Source organism: Ovis aries, chromosome 3 (assembly GCF_016772045.2).
Source record: "Ovis aries strain OAR_USU_Benz2616 breed Rambouillet chromosome 3, ARS-UI_Ramb_v3.0, whole genome shotgun sequence".
In the NCBI taxonomy this organism is placed as follows: domain Eukaryota; kingdom Metazoa; phylum Chordata; class Mammalia; order Artiodactyla; family Bovidae; genus Ovis; species Ovis aries.
In genome coordinates this window covers 95,961,813-95,978,814 of record NC_056056.1, presented here as the reverse complement: position 1 = coordinate 95,978,814, position 17,002 = coordinate 95,961,813, and the positions used below count along the sequence as shown (strand labels likewise).

The window sequence follows — 17,002 nt, the reverse complement described above, 5'->3', positions numbered from 1 at the left end:
TAGGAAAAGTTTCTGGATTTTAACTTGGGGTGCAGAGCTCATAGCAAACTATTTGAAAAATCCTGGATGGTACAAAAGCCTGGACAGTCTGCTGTTCAGTGAACTTTTGTTCCTGTTCTGTGAAAAGATGAGTTTTCACTCTGATGTAAGTATCTGAGTACACTGTTTAGTTCAGCTGACATTTTTTTGTAGCAGATTTGCTAGTTGAAGAAAGTAGATTATTGATTCACAGATAAGGCCAAGCTCTTTATCTGTGGCTGACCAGTATTTTGAATATCACTTCCTTAGAGGAACTTGCTTACCTGGTTTGTTTGTTTTTTTTTTTTTGAGCAGGGAGGAGGGGGAATACTTTGAACAGTTTTATTGCATTTAATCCTTACAGTGACCTATTGAGGGAGTGGCAGTTGAGACGTACATTAGGGATTTTCAGTATTTTGTAGAATATGTCACAAAAGCTCAGACTTCAACTACATAGCAGGTGGGTCTTTTTCTCTTGGCTGCATTTGTAAAAGTTCTGTATGCTCAAGAGTGCTAGGAGGCTCTATAACATAAAATGACTGCAATTAAAAAGTCACGCAAATGAGTTAAGGAAAAAGTGAAAGCCCAAGATAGTGAGATTGTTTTGTTTTGAAAATCCTTTTCTAAAAAGGTTCAAATTCACCCACTGTCAGTCAGTGCATGCTCTTTTTGTCCTGTGTCATGCTGGGCCTTTGACACAGGTTAATAAAGCAAGATCCTGTCATGGAGTTTGTGGACCAGTGGATAAAAAAGACATTGGGTTGTCCAAAATGTTCCTTTGGTTCTTAAGTCAAAATACACATTTTTCATTTCTACCAAGAACTTGACTGTAGAATGTAGTCACTGTTTTGTTCCACTTCCTTTTGCCATTTTTCAGGCAACTTCATGATTCTATCTCTGAAAACTTTCTATCTTTTTGAGCAAAGAACTATGCCAGCTTCCTTTTACAGTCTTCCAGGGAATTGAAATTTTCTTCCATTCAGAGAATTTAGTAAAGACTGAAATACATGGAAATCTGAAGGTGCAATATGGTGAATATGGCAGATGAATCAACTTCCCAGCCAATCTGTAACATTTTTTACCTGGTTATCAAGGAAACCTGGAAGATTGAGTTTTCTGTTGACTAAAGTCCCGGTTGGTCTAATCATTTGGTTTTCCAGAAACCGCTCATAATAGAGGACTCCCAAGAAGGCTTTTTTTTTTTTTTTTTTGCTTAAGTGGAACCCAAACATCAAAGTGATTAACCAAGCTCATGCAAATGATTTCCAGTGATTGATTTGGTATTTTGAGTATGTCAACTATGTCCCTCATGGTGTAACATTCTCAATTGATGTCTTGATCTGATCACTGTCAACTTCAACTAGTCTACCCAACTGTGGAGTATCGTCCAGGGAGAAATCTCCAGCACAAAACCTGACAGACCACGTTCAATATTAAAATTGCAAAAATTCACCAATTTTGATAGTGTTTTTTTTTTAAATGCATGCTACAGCTGTCACAGTCTAACAAAACTTTTGAATGAAGTTAAAGACAACTTCATGGGTTACATCCTTGTTGTGGCAAAGGGGCTTGCATAACTCAATGAAGCTATGAGCCATGCTGTGCAGGACCACCCAAGATGGATGGGTCATAGTGGAGAGTTATGACAAAACATGGTCAACTGGAGGAGGGAATGGCAAACCACTCTAGTATTCTTAGCAGGAGAACCATGAAAAGGCAAAAAGATATGACACCGGAAGAGTAGCCCCAGGTCAGAAAGTGTCTGATATGCTACTGGGGAAGAGCAGAGGACAGTTACTAATAGCTCCACAAAGAGTGAAACCGCTGGGCCAAGGGGGAAATGACTCAGTTGTAGATGTGACTGGTGGTGAAAGTAGAATCTGATAATGTAACAAACAGTATTGCATAGGAACCTGGAATGTTAGGTCTGTTGGACGTGGTCAAACAGGAGACAGCAAGAGTGGATGTCAACATCTTAGGAATCAGTGAATGAAAATGGACAGGAATGGAAGAGTTTAATTCATATGACAATTATATCTATTACTGTGGACAAGAATCCCTTAGAAGAAATGTAGTAACCCTCCTAGTCAAGAGAGTCCAAAATGCAGTACTTGGATGCAATCACAAAAACAACAGAATGATCTAGGTTCATTTAATCCAAGTCTCTCCCAACCACTGATGCTGAAGAAACTGAAGTTGACCACTTCTATGAAGATCTACAAGACCTAGAAATAACACCAAAAAAAAAAAAAAAAAAAAAAAGATGTCCTTTTTATCATAGGGTATTGGACTGCAAAAGTAGGAAGTCAGGAGATACCTGGAGTAACAGGCAATTTTGGCCTTGGAGACAAAATGAAGCAGGGCAAAGGCTAACAGTTTTGTCAAGAGAACACACTGGTCATAGCAAACACTCTAGCAACACAAGAGATGACTCTACACATGGACATCAATGGTCAATACTGAAGTCAGTATTGATTATATTCTTTGCAGCCGAAGATGGAGAAGCTCTGTACAGTCAGCAAAAACAAGACTGGGAACTGACTGTGGCTCAGATCATGAACTGCTTATTGCCAAATACAGACTTAAATTGAAGAAAGTAGGGAAAACTACTAGGCCTTTCAGGTATGACCTGAATCAAATCCCTTATGATTATGCAGTGGAAGTGACAAGTAGATTCAAGGGAGTAGATTTGGTAGACAGTGCATGACAGGAGGCAGTGACCAAAACCATCCCCCCAAAAGAGAAGTACAAGAAGGCAAAGTGGTTGTCTGAGGAGGCTTCACAAATAGCTGTGGAAAGAACAAAAGGAAAAAGCCAGGGAGAAAGGGAAAGGTATAGCCAAATGAATACAGTGTTTCAGAGGATAGCAAGGAGAGAGAAAAAGGCCTTTCTCAATGAAAAATGGAAAGAAGAAAACAATAGACTGGGAAAAGACTAGAGATCTATTCAAGAAAATTGGAGATATCAAGGGAACATTTCTTGCAAGGATGGGCACAGTGAAAGACAGAAAGGGGAAGGACCTAACAGAAGTAGAGAGACTTCCCTGGTGGCTCTGGCAGTAAAGAATTCACCTGCAATGCAGGAGACTTGGGTGCGACCCCCGAATTGGGAAGATCCCCTGGAGGAGGGCATGGCAACCCACTCCAGTATTCTTGCCTGGAGAATCCCCAAGGACAGAGGAGCCTGGTGCACTACAGTCCATGGGGTCACAAAGAGTTGGACGTGACTGAGCGACTAAGCACAGCACAACAGAAGCAGAAGAGGTTAAGAAGAGGTGGCAAGAATACACAGAAGAAGATACAAAAAAGGTCTTAATGACCTGAATAACCATGATGGTGCAGTGACTCACAGAGCCAGACATCGTGGAGTGTGAAATCAAGGGGGCCTTAGGAAGCTTTACTACAAAAAGCTAGTGGAGGTGACAGAATTCCAGCTGAGCTATTTCAAATCCTAAAAGATGGTGCCGTTAAAGTGCTACACTCAATATGTCAGCAAATTTGGAAAATTCAACAGTGGCCACAGGACTGGAAAAGATCTACAAGCTGGGTTTAGAAAATTGTCAACAGTTGTTGGATCATAGAGAAAGCAAGGAAATTCCAGCAAAACATCTGCTTCATTGACTACGCCAAAACCTTTGACTGTGTGAATCACAACAAACTGGAAAATTCGTAAAGAGATGGGAGTACCAGACCATCTTACCTGTCTCTGGAGAAACCTGTATGCAGGTCAAGAAGCAGCAATTAGAACCTTACGTGGAACAACTGACTGATTCAAAACTGGGAAAGGAGTACAAGGGTTTATACTGTCACCCTTTTTATTTAACTTATACCCAGAGTACATCATACAAAATGCCAGGCTGGATGAATCACAAACTGGAATCAAGATTTTCAAGAGAAATATCAGCAACCTCAGATACGCAGATGATAGCACTCTAATGGCAGAAAGTGAAGAGGAACTAATGAGCCTCTTGAAGGTGAGAGAGTAAAAAAGATGGCTTAAAACTCATTCAAAAAACTGAGATCATGGCCTCTGTGCCATTACTTTATGGCAAATAGAAGGGGGGAAAGTGGAAGCAGTGGCAGATCTTGTTTTCTTGGGCTTCAAAATCTTTGTGGACTGTGACTGCAGCCATGAAATTAAGAGACGCTTGCTCCTTGGAAGGAAAGGTATGACCAACCTAGACAGTGTATAAAAAACAAAGACACCACTTTGCCAACTAAGGTCCGTATAGCCATGGTTTTTCCAGTAGTCTTGTGTGGATGAGAGAGTTGGACCAGAAAGAAGGCTGATCGTCGAAGAATTGATGGGTTCGAAATGTGGTGCTGGAGAAGACTCTTGAGAGTCCCTTGGGACAGAAAGGAGATCAAACCAGTCAACCCTAAAGGAAATTAACACTGAATATTCACTCAAAGGACTGATGCTGAAGCTAAAGCTCTAATACTTTGGCTACCTGAGGGAAGAGCTGACTCACTGGAAAGGACCCTGCGTCAGGTGGCTCCCTGGAGAAGACAAAACTGGAACTGCCTTAAAAGATGGGTGGTTGCAGCATAACCATTTTCCCACGGTTTGTATAGGGAAGTGAAGCAGTCCAGTATTAGTGAAGGATATGTTTCAATTGGACAGATAGGTAGAGGTAAGTCAAATGAAGGGACTTGGGTTTTTTGCTTATAGGTGATGACTCTGAAAGATTTTAATTAAGCAAATAATGGACAATTTTCATTTCAGGTGGCTCCAACAGCAGTTCCAAAAACTGAGGGTAGAAGAAAGATACTAAAACGGATAGTCCAAAATCACTCCCCAGGTGATCCAGGGGTTAAGAAATTGCTTTCTAATGTAGGGAACATGGGTTCAATCCCTTGTCAGGGAACTGAGATCCCAGTTGCCATGGGGCAGCTAAGCTACTGTGCCTGCATGCTCTGTAGCAAGAGAGGTCCGTAGGCTACAATGAAGACCCAGCACAGCTGGGGCGGGGGAAAAAAGTGAGCCACTGTTAAGTTATGGGGTGAAGACTGTTGGAGCAAAAGTACTGATTTTCAGTAAGGGAAACAAGGAATTTTGCAAATGCAGTTCAGTGAATTTAACACTGGTCTCTTCGTTAAAAATAACTAAACCAATTAAAATTACTTTAGTGTTCAGTTCTGGCTCTGCTTGTTTCCAGTTACACAAACAATGTGAAACATGTGTCTCTTCTCAGCTCTCCTTTATTCTTTGCCTGCTTCATTTCCACTATGGCACTACCCCCATGGTTACAAAGATGGTCCCCAAGAGTACATCTCTACCAGTTTAGCAATCCAGGTGCAAATGATCCTTTATTTTCCTTAGTTCCCAAAAGTCTCTAGACCAATTCTGATTGGTCTGGCTCAGATCATGTGGCCAACTAAGCCAATCCCTAAATCTGATCAACCTGCCTAGGTCATGGGATATGGTCTGCCTCACTCAGACCACCCTGTTTTGAGTAGTAAAGAGGTGATTCTCCACTATACTCTGGAAGAAATATCTTTGGCAATTTAGTTACATCTCTGAAGAAAAATTGAAAGTTTGTAAATTATCCCTAATCCCACCAACCCTAATTGTTAAAGAATCAAGCAAAGAAGAAAAAAAATGAGGCTATTAATAGTAATGCAAAGGAGAAACTGGGGCTTCCCAGCTGGCTCAGTAGTAAAGAATCTGCCTGCCAAATGCCAGAGCTGCGGGAGACATGGATTCAATCTCCGAGTCAGGGAGATCCCCTGGAGGAAGTAATAGCAACCTACTCCAGTATTCTTGCCTGGGAAATCCCATGGACAGAGGAACCCATGGGGTTGCAAAGAGTTGGATGCAACTGAGCATTCGCACTGATGAAAGGAAAAATTATGAGGGTCAAAATAGTAAAAAGACAGAATTCAACAGTAAAATTTAAATTTTTAATTGGCTTTATTGACTCTTAATCAATCAGCATCTCATCTAGCCAGTAAAGGGGAGTTCCAAAGGGCTGCAGAAATGAAAAGCCCTAAAAGCCAAGTAAAAAGGTTATTTCAGGCTTAGGCAACCTACCCACAGGAGACAAAAGGTTTTTCTGTGACAGATTATTTTATTGGTGCTGAACAGAATATGACTGATCAGAAGACAAGGCTTGAACTGACTTTAAAAGATGAGTTGGTTACCACATAAGCCATCTTGTTGCACAGTTTGCATAGGGAGGTACACGCAGTCCGGTAATAAGGAAGGCTATATTTCAATCGAGAAGGCTAAGTGCCAAAGAATTGATGCTTTCAAATTTTGGTGCTGTAGAAGACTTGAAAGTCCCTTGGACAGCAACAAAATCAAACTAGTCAATCCTAAAGGAAATAAACCCTGAATATTCATTGGAAGGACTGATGCTGAAGCTGAAGCTCCGATAGTTTGGCCACTTGATGCAAAGAGCCGAGTCGCTGGAAAAGACCCTGATGCTGGGAAATATTGGGGGCAGGAGGAGAAGGGGGCGACAGAGGATGAGATGGTTGGACGGCATCATTGACAATGGACATGAGTTTGAGCAAATCCGGGGAGATAGTGAAGGACAAGGAAGCCTGCCTGACATGCTGCAGTCCATGGGGTTGCAAAGGATTGGACATGACTTAGTGATCAGACAGCAACAAGTAAGGAGAACACAGTATCTCCCCAAGAGCAAAAGTGGAGAAATTTTAAGCTAAGGTTATATACACATTCATGAAGGGTCTTGGCTCAGGAGAATTCAGTCTGGAACGGGGGCAAAAGTTGTCAGAGTCAAAGTTTTAGTTGATTCAAGTCAGGAGGGTCAGGAAAGGTCATTATCATTTCTTAGCTTCCAGTTGATTGGTTGGTTGAGCTTTCCAGGGGATGGGAGTGGTGTTTGAATTTTGCAAAACAACTCAAGAGTTTGCCAGGCTATGCAAGATCTGTGGCTCAAGTGGCTCTTCTGCTGAGCCATTTCCTGCAGGCACCTTCAATACAGAGACATCCAAAACTGAGTTAGTCGACCCTCTTCACCCCAAACCTAGTCCTCCTCTACCCATTTCATTGTCCAAGCCAGAAACCTGAGAGTCATCCCTGTCGCCTTCATCCCCTCTCCTGCCAATACCGTCTTCCAGTCCATTCATTCACCTCCCAGGTGTCCGAGTCCACTCTTCCGATTCCTGCTGCTGTTCAGGCCTTTAGTCTCTGGACCACTGCGACTGTCCCCGCTCTTCGCAGGGACCAGTGATCTTCCTAAAGCTCAAATCTGAAAACGACTCCCCTGCTTAAAATCCTCCCCCTGGTCCCTCATGGAGTGAGAAGTCGAAGCTCCTCCGTTTAGCAGCAGGTTTTCTGGTGGAGAGTAGGAATGGGGGCGTTCCACCTAGGGCACCAGGGTTCTTGGGACAAGGGAAAGTCCAAGCACCGGCTTCTAGGCCGAGGGGGAAGGACCCACTGGGGGCGAGGGTTGGGAGGCCAGGTGAGACTGGGCGTCCTGGGCGTGCGGGGCGGCTCGCGGCCTCCGGACAGCAGGGGGCGGCCTCGCCTGTGCAGCGGCGGCTCTGGTCCCGGACTCCGCGTCTTTCGGGCGACGCGGCGACCTCGGACGGCGGGCCGCGTCGGCCGGGCATGGCGGCGTGGAGCCCGGCCGCGGCAGTGCCTCTGCTTCGCGGAACCCGCCGGGTGAGCGCGGACGGGGACCGAGCCACTCTCCCCGGGGCAGGAATTGCGCTGGGACCGCGGGGCGGGCCGGGTTTGGAGAGACGGCCTGCGGAGGGCGACGCGCCGGGCCAGGGGCTTCGCCTTCCTTTCTCTCATTCATTGATTTGCTGGTTCATTCATTCAGTGGCCCCGGCTACGGGTACTGAGAGAAGTGTCAGGGCCGGCGCGTGCTGGGGGAGCTCCCCAACGGGGTGGGGGTTGAGGCCGAGGGGAACGGATGCATAAACAGTCGTAATACAGCAGGCACGGAAAAAGCAATGTTGCTTTACCGAGCCGAAGACATGGAGTCAGAGCCTGGAGTCGAGGCGTGCGTGCTGGTTCCTGTGACTGAGTCAGGGCTCCGGAACGTCCTCCTGGCTTCTGTGACCTTGACCCTTTCCAAATCTCACACTCCTGTAGTAGGGAGCCAGTAGAGGGCAGTCACCATACGCTCTCCTAATTTTCTCTCCCCTTTGCCGATTCATTCTCCCTTTACTCCATCCGTTTCTTTTGCTTTCCTTTCACATTCTTCCTTCCTTGGACCTGCCTCCCTGGAGCATGAAGGGCACTTCTGCTGGAGACTTTCATTGTGGACAATCGACATTCCAGGGGTTTTGTCAGTTGATTGCTGGTTTAAAGGCCGCTGCCTGCAGATCAGCAGAGATGAGGGAAAGACTTCTCCCAAGGAGTCATAGTGCTAACCCCACTGTCACCCTTTAGTGACTGCTGCGCTGCCTGCCACCTGGCTACCCTCTGCCTTTGCCCCCACCCCCACCCCCAGGGCACTGTTTTCAGAGGAGGTCTCCCGTCCACCCAGTCTTACCCAGGTCCACAACATAGGATTCTGTCCCTCTGAACAGCACTCAGTCTCCCTCCAGATCTTTCTCCTGACCTGCGTTTCAGCTGCCTGCTAGAATCAGGACTTCTTTGCGGGTACCTAGTACATATGCCCGGAGAAGGCAATGGCACCCCACTCCAGTACTCTTGCTTGGAAAATCCCATGGACAAAGGAGCCTGGTAGGCTGCAGTCCATGGGGTCGCCAAGAGTCGGGTACGACTGAGCAACTTTACTTTCACTTTTCACTTTAATGCCTTGGAGAAGGCAATGGCAACCCACTGCAGTGTTCTTGCCTGGAGAATCCCAGGGACGGGGGAGCCTGGTGGGCTGCCATCTATGGGGTCGCACAGAGTCGGACACAACTGAAGCGATGCAGCAGCAGCAGCAGCAGTACATATGCCGGTTTTCTCTGGTGGCTCAGCCGGTAAACAATGCACCTGCAATGCAGGAAACCTGGCTTTGATCCTTGGGTTGGGAAGATCCCTTGGAGGAGAGCATGGCAACCCACTCCAGTATTCTTGCCTGGAGAATCCTCAAGGCCAGAGGAGCCTGGCTGGGCTACAGTCCATGGGGTCGCAAAGAGTCAGACACGACTGAGCAACTGACCACACAGTACATATGCCCTGAATTGTGTGGATTTTCCCCCCTGCTCATTCATTCATTCATCCATCACTCAAGTTCTCCTGGGGGCCTGCCCTGGGTCAGTTCTGGAAGACTGCAGTAGCAGGACAGACCCATGTCTTGGCCTCTAAGACCAATTGTTGAAAGAATCAGTGCACAAGGTATTTTAAAGACTGTGCTCTGAGGTTCTATAACACAGGACCCTGCTCTAGGCCATCAGAAAAGGCCTGAGGATGGGCAAGACTGAGGGGGTGAACGGATGGTACCTTCAGCACTAGCATGTGAGCAGCACTCCGCCCACCATCTTCCTCCAGCCAGGGAACCTGGTACTACTCCCTTTTTAAGGATACTCTTATCTGGGAATCTTTCCTGACTTGCTTCAAAAGGCATTGTTACACTGGCATCAGGAAGCCTGTGTAAAAAGTCCAAAGTCTTTATCCAGGCACTGAAGCCCTGCCATACTCTATTTTCTTTTTTTCAATATTTATTTTTACTGATTTGTTTGGCTGCCCTGGGTCTTAGCTGAAGCATGCAGAATTTTTGATCTTTGTTGCATCATACAAGAGTCTTAGTTGCAGCATGCAAACTCTTAGTTGCTGCATGTGGGATCTAGTTCCCCCACCAGGGATCGAACCCAGGCCCCCTCCATTGGGAGTGCAGAGTCTTAGCCACTGGATCTCCAGGCAAGTCCCTGCCATGCTATTTTCAGTCTCTCTTTTCAGCATGTGCTTGACCTAGCCAAGGGGCTGCTGACATGATTTTCTGCATCTGCATCCCTAAGGGCTGACACATTCCCATCAGAAGCACTGGCTCCTTAGGGTAGCTATTGGGGGAGGGAAGAATGTTGCTTCCAATGGTAAATAGTCTAAAAATGTTCCTCTTTCAGGTCCTTTCATAGAATTCTGTTTCTTCTTTCCAGTAAGGATTGCAGAGAATAGCTGCCTTATTGAGCAGTAGGTCACAGGGTTATACCCCACTGGAGAGAATGTGGAATGTTAATCAGGCCTAAAGGGTGGGTGCTATTTGGTCCCATTAGTACATGGTCTGCGGCATGCTTGCCCAAGCAGGGCATGCCTGGCCTCTTCTGGTCTGCATCTTACTAAGGGATCCAACCTTGGGCATATCACTTGGTGCTTCAGGCACCTCACTAAAGCCGTCTTCATGATAGTGTCTCACTATCATGAGGAATAAACATCTGTTGAATTAACTTAGGGACCTTGTTATCTCTGGAGTCTAAGTTAGTTATTTACAATTCCACTCCTCCCTCAAAAAAAGTTTATTCTGCATCCTGGGGAACTTAAATGGGCGTCCGATGCCATGCAGTGCCCCCGGTTTAGCCCAGGGCCCTGCCTTGCAGGGGAGGTCAGAGGGGCCTGCACAGTGACTCTCGTCTGTTCTGTGGCAGCTTCCTCTTCTCCACTGGGCCCAGCGCATGTTTGCCTCACAGACCGAGGGGGAGCTCAAAGTGACCCAGATTCTCAGAGAAAAGTTTCCTCGAGCTACAGCTATCAAAGTCACTGACATTTCAGGTAAGGTTTTCTCTCATCTTTCCCACAGAGTTTGGTAGGATTTTACTCGCTGGAGGGGAAGAGGGTAGGGCACTTGGAGGATACCCACCACCAGTGGCTTTTCAGGATGTATGGATTTTGGACAGATAGACCTTGGCCTCTTCTCCCGGAAAGGGTGGAGATGGGAATGCAGAGACTTAAGCAGGGAACTACTTAAGGACTCATGGTTGCCAGCCTGGCCCGGCTCAGATTAGATTCCTCTCAGTCACTGTGGGGCTCAGCGCCAGTCTTTAGTTTGACTTTGAGATGAGCCAGACTTTAATTTCCCCACATTCTTCTGATACCCTAGAATGCCAAAGCTGGAACAGATTCCAGGAAGAATGAGTCCAGAGAGGCCAAAGAACTTGCCTGGCCCTTCACAGGGAGGCGGCCGCAAAATCAGGACTCAGGGAGACTGTCCTGAGCCCAGTGACCAGCCCTAGCCAGGCCCTGCCTTTCTCCAATAACCCCTGGGGCCTCAGAAGTTCAGGCTGACTGTGTATTAGGAACAGGCTGGGCAATCAATGTCTGCCCCCTACTGGACAGGAAAGATAAGGCCTTTATCCAGACACGCCTGTGGAAGAGTTGGTGATTCCCACACTCAGACAGTCTTTATCACTCTCCATTGCTCTAGGGCTCACTGGCTTCTCTGAGAACATAACTTTTACAAGGATTCGGAGAAAGTTCAGAGAGTCCTTTTATCCTGGTCACTATAGGAAATGAACCAATCTAAAGATCTGTTAGAATGGCAGGTTGAGTGAGCCCTCTGCAGGGATCCCAGGGCAATGCTGAGGTCTTGGCGTCAGCAGTCCTGTACCTGCCACAGGCCCAGTTAGGGCAGAGCTGGAACTTGACCTCTGGTCTGGCTCTGCCTAGTCCTGGGTAGAGTGCAGAAAGGGGATCAAGGCTGGGAACCTTGGTTTAGCCAAAGCTTAGTCTCCTAGAACATATAAGAAAAGCTTAACAAAGCCTATTGAATGAATGGCACTTTCTTGCTGAATTGTTTCATGCTAGAGCAGCACATTACATCAGCCCTAGCCCTCTAGCCACATGGAGACAAAGATTGGTCTAGGGGTAGATGGGTTCACACAAACTCTGCCTTGAGAGCTGTCCCTTACCTGCCATAGCCCGGGGGGAAACCTTTAATTCAGCTTGTAGAGCAGGGGTGCTGGAGAGCCCAACTCTGTGATTAGCACGTCTTCACTGTCTATTGTAATGCTGTGTCCATATCATTCAGCTTTCTGCTGAATGATAGCATTCAGATCATCTCTCACACTTCCTGATTCCTTTACTTTCGGATACTACTGCATGTGGTTTTCAAATCAGATTTTAATGTGTTTTTGCATTTTTAAAAATACCAATTACTGGTCCTTTGGGAAGTGGGACATTGAAATTCAGTCCCTCCCACCTTCTTCGATGGCATTTGCTGGCTTAATAAAAGGCACTAGTAGGACAACCGACATTTCTGAGGCTCTGCATGTTTTGTGCCTTATCCTTCCTGCCTGGAAGCAGTAGTGCTGGGTACCAGATACAGGTGCTTTGCAGAAGGAAGAGCACATTTGGGATTGAGGCAGCCTGCCAGGGGGAGGCAGGGTCAGATCGTAAGCCATGATTGTCTAGCAATCTTAGCAGCTTTCTGCTGCATGATGACATTCAGACCTTCTTTGGATTGTGTGGTACTTATTCAAGGACATAAGTAACTGTGGCTGCTGTAACTTAATAACAGAAACACTTTCAAATGACATTTATTTCAGGAGGCTGTGGGGCAATGTATGAAATTAAAATTGAATCAGAAGAATTTAAAGAGAAGAGAACTGTCCAGCAGCACCAGATGGTGAATCAGGTCAGTAGAGGCAGCAGTGCTTCTTTGTCACGTTACTGCATCTGAGAGGGCCTGCGAGTGGAGACAGAATCGCACTGCCCGTCCTAGGAAGGCATAGTGCAGTACCGCATCGTGTGAGCAGGACTCAGGACCTGAGAAAAACATAAACTGAAACGATCTGGGGTTGTATTGTAGGCAAATACGAATTTTATTCAAAATGGAGAACAGGCCACCCAATAGTTATTTTATATTTCCCTGTATATTACTATCAATGTTTACTGTTATTATTGCGTATTGAATAGTGTTTGTAAACATAAGACCAAAAAAGATGCATGTTCTTGTAGATTTGAAGGTTTCGTTTAAGCCTCTTTAAGGACTCCTTTACAGGTGGGTAAACTGAAGCATGGCCTGATTGAGAGCTGCTCCAGCTGTCCCAGACCCAATGACAACAGCAGGGGGCTGGAACATCAGATTTAACCTGACTAAGGCCCAGTGTATTCATTATCTATGCTTATTTCACTTGAAATTTATACCAGCCTTGACCCTTGCACCTGTGTCTGTAAACTCACCCCTCCATCAGTGTGTTTATCGTTCTGGAAAGTTGGACTTTGTAAACTAGTTTAACTTTTGTAAAGCACAGTTGTGGCCATGAAAGTCAAATCCAGGTGTTCCAAACGACTCTTCCAGGCCTTTCCCATCCTTCTTGGCATGGACCCTCCCTCCGGCCCCGGCCCATTGGTCTCTCCATGCTTCTGGCTCTTTGCCCAGATCAGATCTCCTGCCTGGGCTGCCCCTCCCTCACTTCTTTGCTGGGCTCAAATGCTGCCTCACTTTCCTAATTTGTAACAGGGAGAGTAACAGGATTTGCCTCTTTGGAGGCATTAGTGGTAAAGTCCTATAAAGCACTGAGAAGAGCGTCTGACATATGGTGAGCCCTTCGTAAACGTCAGCTGCCATCACCATCACCATCTTACCTGTAAGCACTGCGAGGAACCTGCACCAAGTCCAAGGGGCAGGACAGCAGTCTCCTCCGCTTGGGAGAATGTCACCTGTATCATCTTGGGCTCAAAGTTTCCTTTGGGCCCCTACTGAACACGTGCCTTCTCTGGTCCCATCGTTGCTGGGGAACCTTGCTTATTTGTCTGTCATTGCCCTAGGAAGCCGACTCTGCAGGCCAGCCCTGCGTCTGTTTTCTTTTTTCATAAATTTTATTTTATATTGGAGCATAGTTGATAGAGGGAAAGGAGAGCTGGCCTGGGTTTGGTTATTATTTTACAGAGAAATTAAATGTTTAATGCCTGAAAGACTTTCCACTTCGGAGAAGTCACCTCCTGGTACTGGTGTACTTTTAACCTGGAGCAGCTACATAGCAAGGCCCACACCACTGCAGCAGGGTTGGCAGGGGAGGAAGGCCTGAGCCTGACCTCTGGCCTCATTCAGGTCCTGGTGCTGCAGGGACTAAATATCTATTTGATTGTGGTTCCTCATTTATACTGGGGCCCTGACATCATTTGTGGCCTTAAACAAACCTCCTATTTTACAACTTTATTTATTCTGATCTAGAGTAAAATTGGGGAATTGGTGCGGATGAGCATGGTTTTATTTAAAAAGAATATTTTTACATGAAGCTATGTATATATATTTTTTTCTTTTATTCAAGTAATTTTTAAAAATTTTGGCTGTGCTGCTCAGCTTGCAAAATCTCAAGTTCCCCAACCAGGAATTGAACCCAGGCCTCTGTAGTGAAAGTGCTGACTCTTAACTACTAGACCACCAGGGAATTCCCAGTGTGGGGTTTTTTTTAATATAATTTTTTTCATTTATTTATTTTTGGCTAAGCTGGGTCTTCCTTGCCTCTAGGGCTTTTCTGTGGTCATGGAGAGCAGGGACTACACTCAGGCTCTGGTGGGAGGGCTCCTCATTGTGGTGGCTTCTTTATTGTGCAGCAAGCCTCTAGGGTGCACAGGGGTCAGCAGCTGCGGTCCTCAGGCTCTAGAGCTCACGCTCAGTAGTTACGGTGCGAGGGCTTAGTTGCTCTGCAGCGTGTGGGATCTTCCTGGATCAGGGATCAAACCCACGTCTCCTGCAAGGGCAGGCGAATTCTTTACCACCGAGCCACCAGGGAAGCCTCCTCGGTGTGGTTTTAAAGAACAGCTGTTCTTTGCTCAAAGAGCAAAACACAAGGAGCAGTCTAGAAGCTCTTCACTGGGGCAGTCTAAGAAGTTAGAATATGTATAATGGAACACTGTGCTGATACTGAAAAGAACGAGGGTGTGCTTTATGCCTGAGATGGAAAGACCGTGTGTTAGGGGAAAATGCAGAGTGTGGAACAGTGTGTTTGACATGCTATCATGTGTGTTTTTAAAAGGTAGGGGGGTGGAATATATATTCATATTAGCTTGAATATGCATTTTTTAAATTCTCACAAAGATACACATGCAGGTAACAAGTTTTATATTTGGGAGGGAGGTGGAAATGGGGACGGCTGTGGAAGGGAGACTTCAGGACATGCTTTTTTATGCCTTTTGATTTTTGAGCGAACTTAAATAGTGATTCCAAAAAAAAGTGTTTTCCAAAAAAAAGGAGAAGATTGTTTAAAGGGAGTGTGTGTGCAAAGTGTCCTACAGAGATAAAGCTACTAATATATAAAACTATTCCATTAGAGACTTACTGTAATCAGTGTCAAATACAAAACAATGATGATGCTCTTCTGCTTCCTTAGGCACTAAAAGAAGAAATCAAAGGTATGCATGGATTGCGGATATTTACCTCTGTCCCCAAACACTGACCATACTCTGGCTGCGTTGATGCTGCTGCTAAAACTTTGGATGAATCTTACTACCACCGTTCTTTCCTCAGCATATGACAAAAAAAATGATCTATTTTGTTCATAGACATTTCCATATTGTAATTATAGAAGAATATGGTATCTATTTAGATATTAAATTAAAGGCAACGGATAAGTAAAAAATTTTTTCATTACAAAATATGTACTGAATCCTGCTGTGTGCCTAGGCAACATTCTTAACGTGGGGATAATGTAATTAATAGAAGCAGACCAAGAAAGACTGTATGAAATTTTTGAAGGGTCATGAATAATGCTTTCAGTTCCTTTATTTCAGAAACATGTCCTTTTATTCAAAGTGGTCTTGTTTTTTGAACAGTTCTGTTCTGATGCTACAGGCAGAATGGACTGCAAGCTTCCTTGTCAAGAAACTTTGTTTTTCTTCTCTATGAAACTGCTCAGGTCCCTTAATCTTACTGAAAGGAAAGGAAAGACTTTGGTTTTGCTCTTCCCTTAGTTTACCACTCTCTTTCCCTTTCCCTCCAAACTTCGTACCAGAATGATCCTGGTCCCTCCAGCTTCTTACCTCCTGGAGTAGACTCTGAGGAGTGTTGGCTGCCTGGGTCAGGGTCTAGAGTCTGAGGATCCCCCACCCTTCGCACCCCCACCTCCCATAACAAGCTGAAAGGCTTGCTTTCCTAAGCTCCTTGGCAAGCAAAGCAGAGGTAGATGATCTCGACTCAGCCAGTCAGATGGATCTGCCTTGAACTCGGCACTGGGAGCAAGTGACGCTGTGAAGCAGGGGCAGTGGCCTGTCCGTTTTGGCAGCTGTGGCAGCAGTGTCCAGTGTTCTGGGAGGTGTCTGTGTCATAGGCCACCGTCTCTGGAGTCCGCGGCGGTAGTCACACTGTCTGCAACATGATTTGGGCTTTGTCTTCCTCTTCCAGTCCATTTTCAGAAGCTGCTTCGTCAGTGTTCCCAGAAATTCTACGATTATCCCCATGTCCTTTCACTAAATTCTTTTCTGCTCACACTGGCCTAGTCAGTGTCTGATGCTTACAAACAAGAGCCCTGATGGGTTCACCTGCCCCGCACAGTGCGTGCAGCTCCTGCCCGCCTGCTCCCGCCTCCCCGCTGGAAAGCTGAGAAATCACATCCACTACACTGTCTTCCACGTGACCCATCACCATGGCGATGGGAGGTTGACCATCCACTCCTTCTTCAAAATCCTGTGTGTTCCATGGGATTGACCACCAGAGAAATCATTGGTCACTATTAGTTCTTAAGATTCCCCTTACCTCCCTAAGAGTATGTAGGTAAAACAACTTTGTGCTCTGGAGCAGCACAAATGTTAAATATTCCATTCATATACTGCACCCTCATTTTGTGGTTTAAAATTGTTCTCTAACCCCACAGTATAGGGGAAGGATTGGTGTCCTGCCAAGGCAGAACAGATTTTACAGGGAATAGATTCATTCAGTTCTATCAGAATTGAGAAGAAAGGATAAAAGAGAACTCCTAAGGGCCCAAGGCACCCCTGAAAGAGCTACACCCTGGAGGACAGCTTTTAGGTGGTGTAGTGAGGAAACACCTAAGTCCCAGAGATAAGGCAGGGGTCACAGAGAGACCACGGAATTAGATACATGTTGATTACTTGTGTGGAGCCTAATTATCCTCTTGAGGGTGGGCTGGACACAGTGATCTGCTTCTAAAGAACA

The 17,002-nt window shown here is 45.8% G+C and overlaps 1 protein-coding gene and 1 long non-coding RNA gene across 2 annotated transcripts; one reads left to right on the top strand and one right to left on the bottom strand.

The window, feature by feature from the left end:
• Nucleotides 1–7,563: 7,563 nt before the first annotated feature.
• BOLA3 (bolA family member 3) lies at nt 7,564–15,486 on the top strand. Its single transcript, XM_027967016.3, has 4 exons — nt 7,564–7,653; nt 10,536–10,659; nt 12,432–12,520; nt 15,222–15,486. The coding sequence occupies exons 1-4, from the start codon at nt 7,600–7,602 to the stop codon at nt 15,285–15,287; spliced, it is 333 nt and encodes a 110-aa protein (XP_027822817.1). The 5' UTR covers nt 7,564–7,599; the 3' UTR covers nt 15,288–15,486.
• On the bottom strand, nt 12,394–13,839 carry LOC121819272 (uncharacterized). The gene is made up of 2 exons (XR_006059554.1): nt 13,474–13,839; nt 12,394–12,651 (listed from the first exon to the last, which is right to left on the bottom strand). It is a non-coding gene; the product is annotated as an uncharacterized LOC121819272 (long non-coding RNA).
• Nucleotides 15,487–17,002: the final 1,516 nt, after the last annotated feature.

What these genes read in the sequence shown, in the direction of transcription:
- BOLA3 (XM_027967016.3), top strand. Translation starts at nt 7,600, where the DNA reads ATGGCGGCGTGGAGCCCGGCCGCGGCAGTGCCTCTGCTTCGCGGAACC. An exon ending in TGCTTCGCGGAACCCGCCGG is followed by an intron (nt 7,654 to 10,535) that starts GTGAGCGCGGAC and finishes GTTCTGTGGCAG; the next exon opens with CTTCCTCTTCTCCACTGGGC. An exon ending in AGCACCAGATGGTGAATCAG is followed by an intron (nt 12,521 to 15,221) that starts GTCAGTAGAGGC and finishes CTGCTTCCTTAG; the next exon opens with GCACTAAAAGAAGAAATCAA.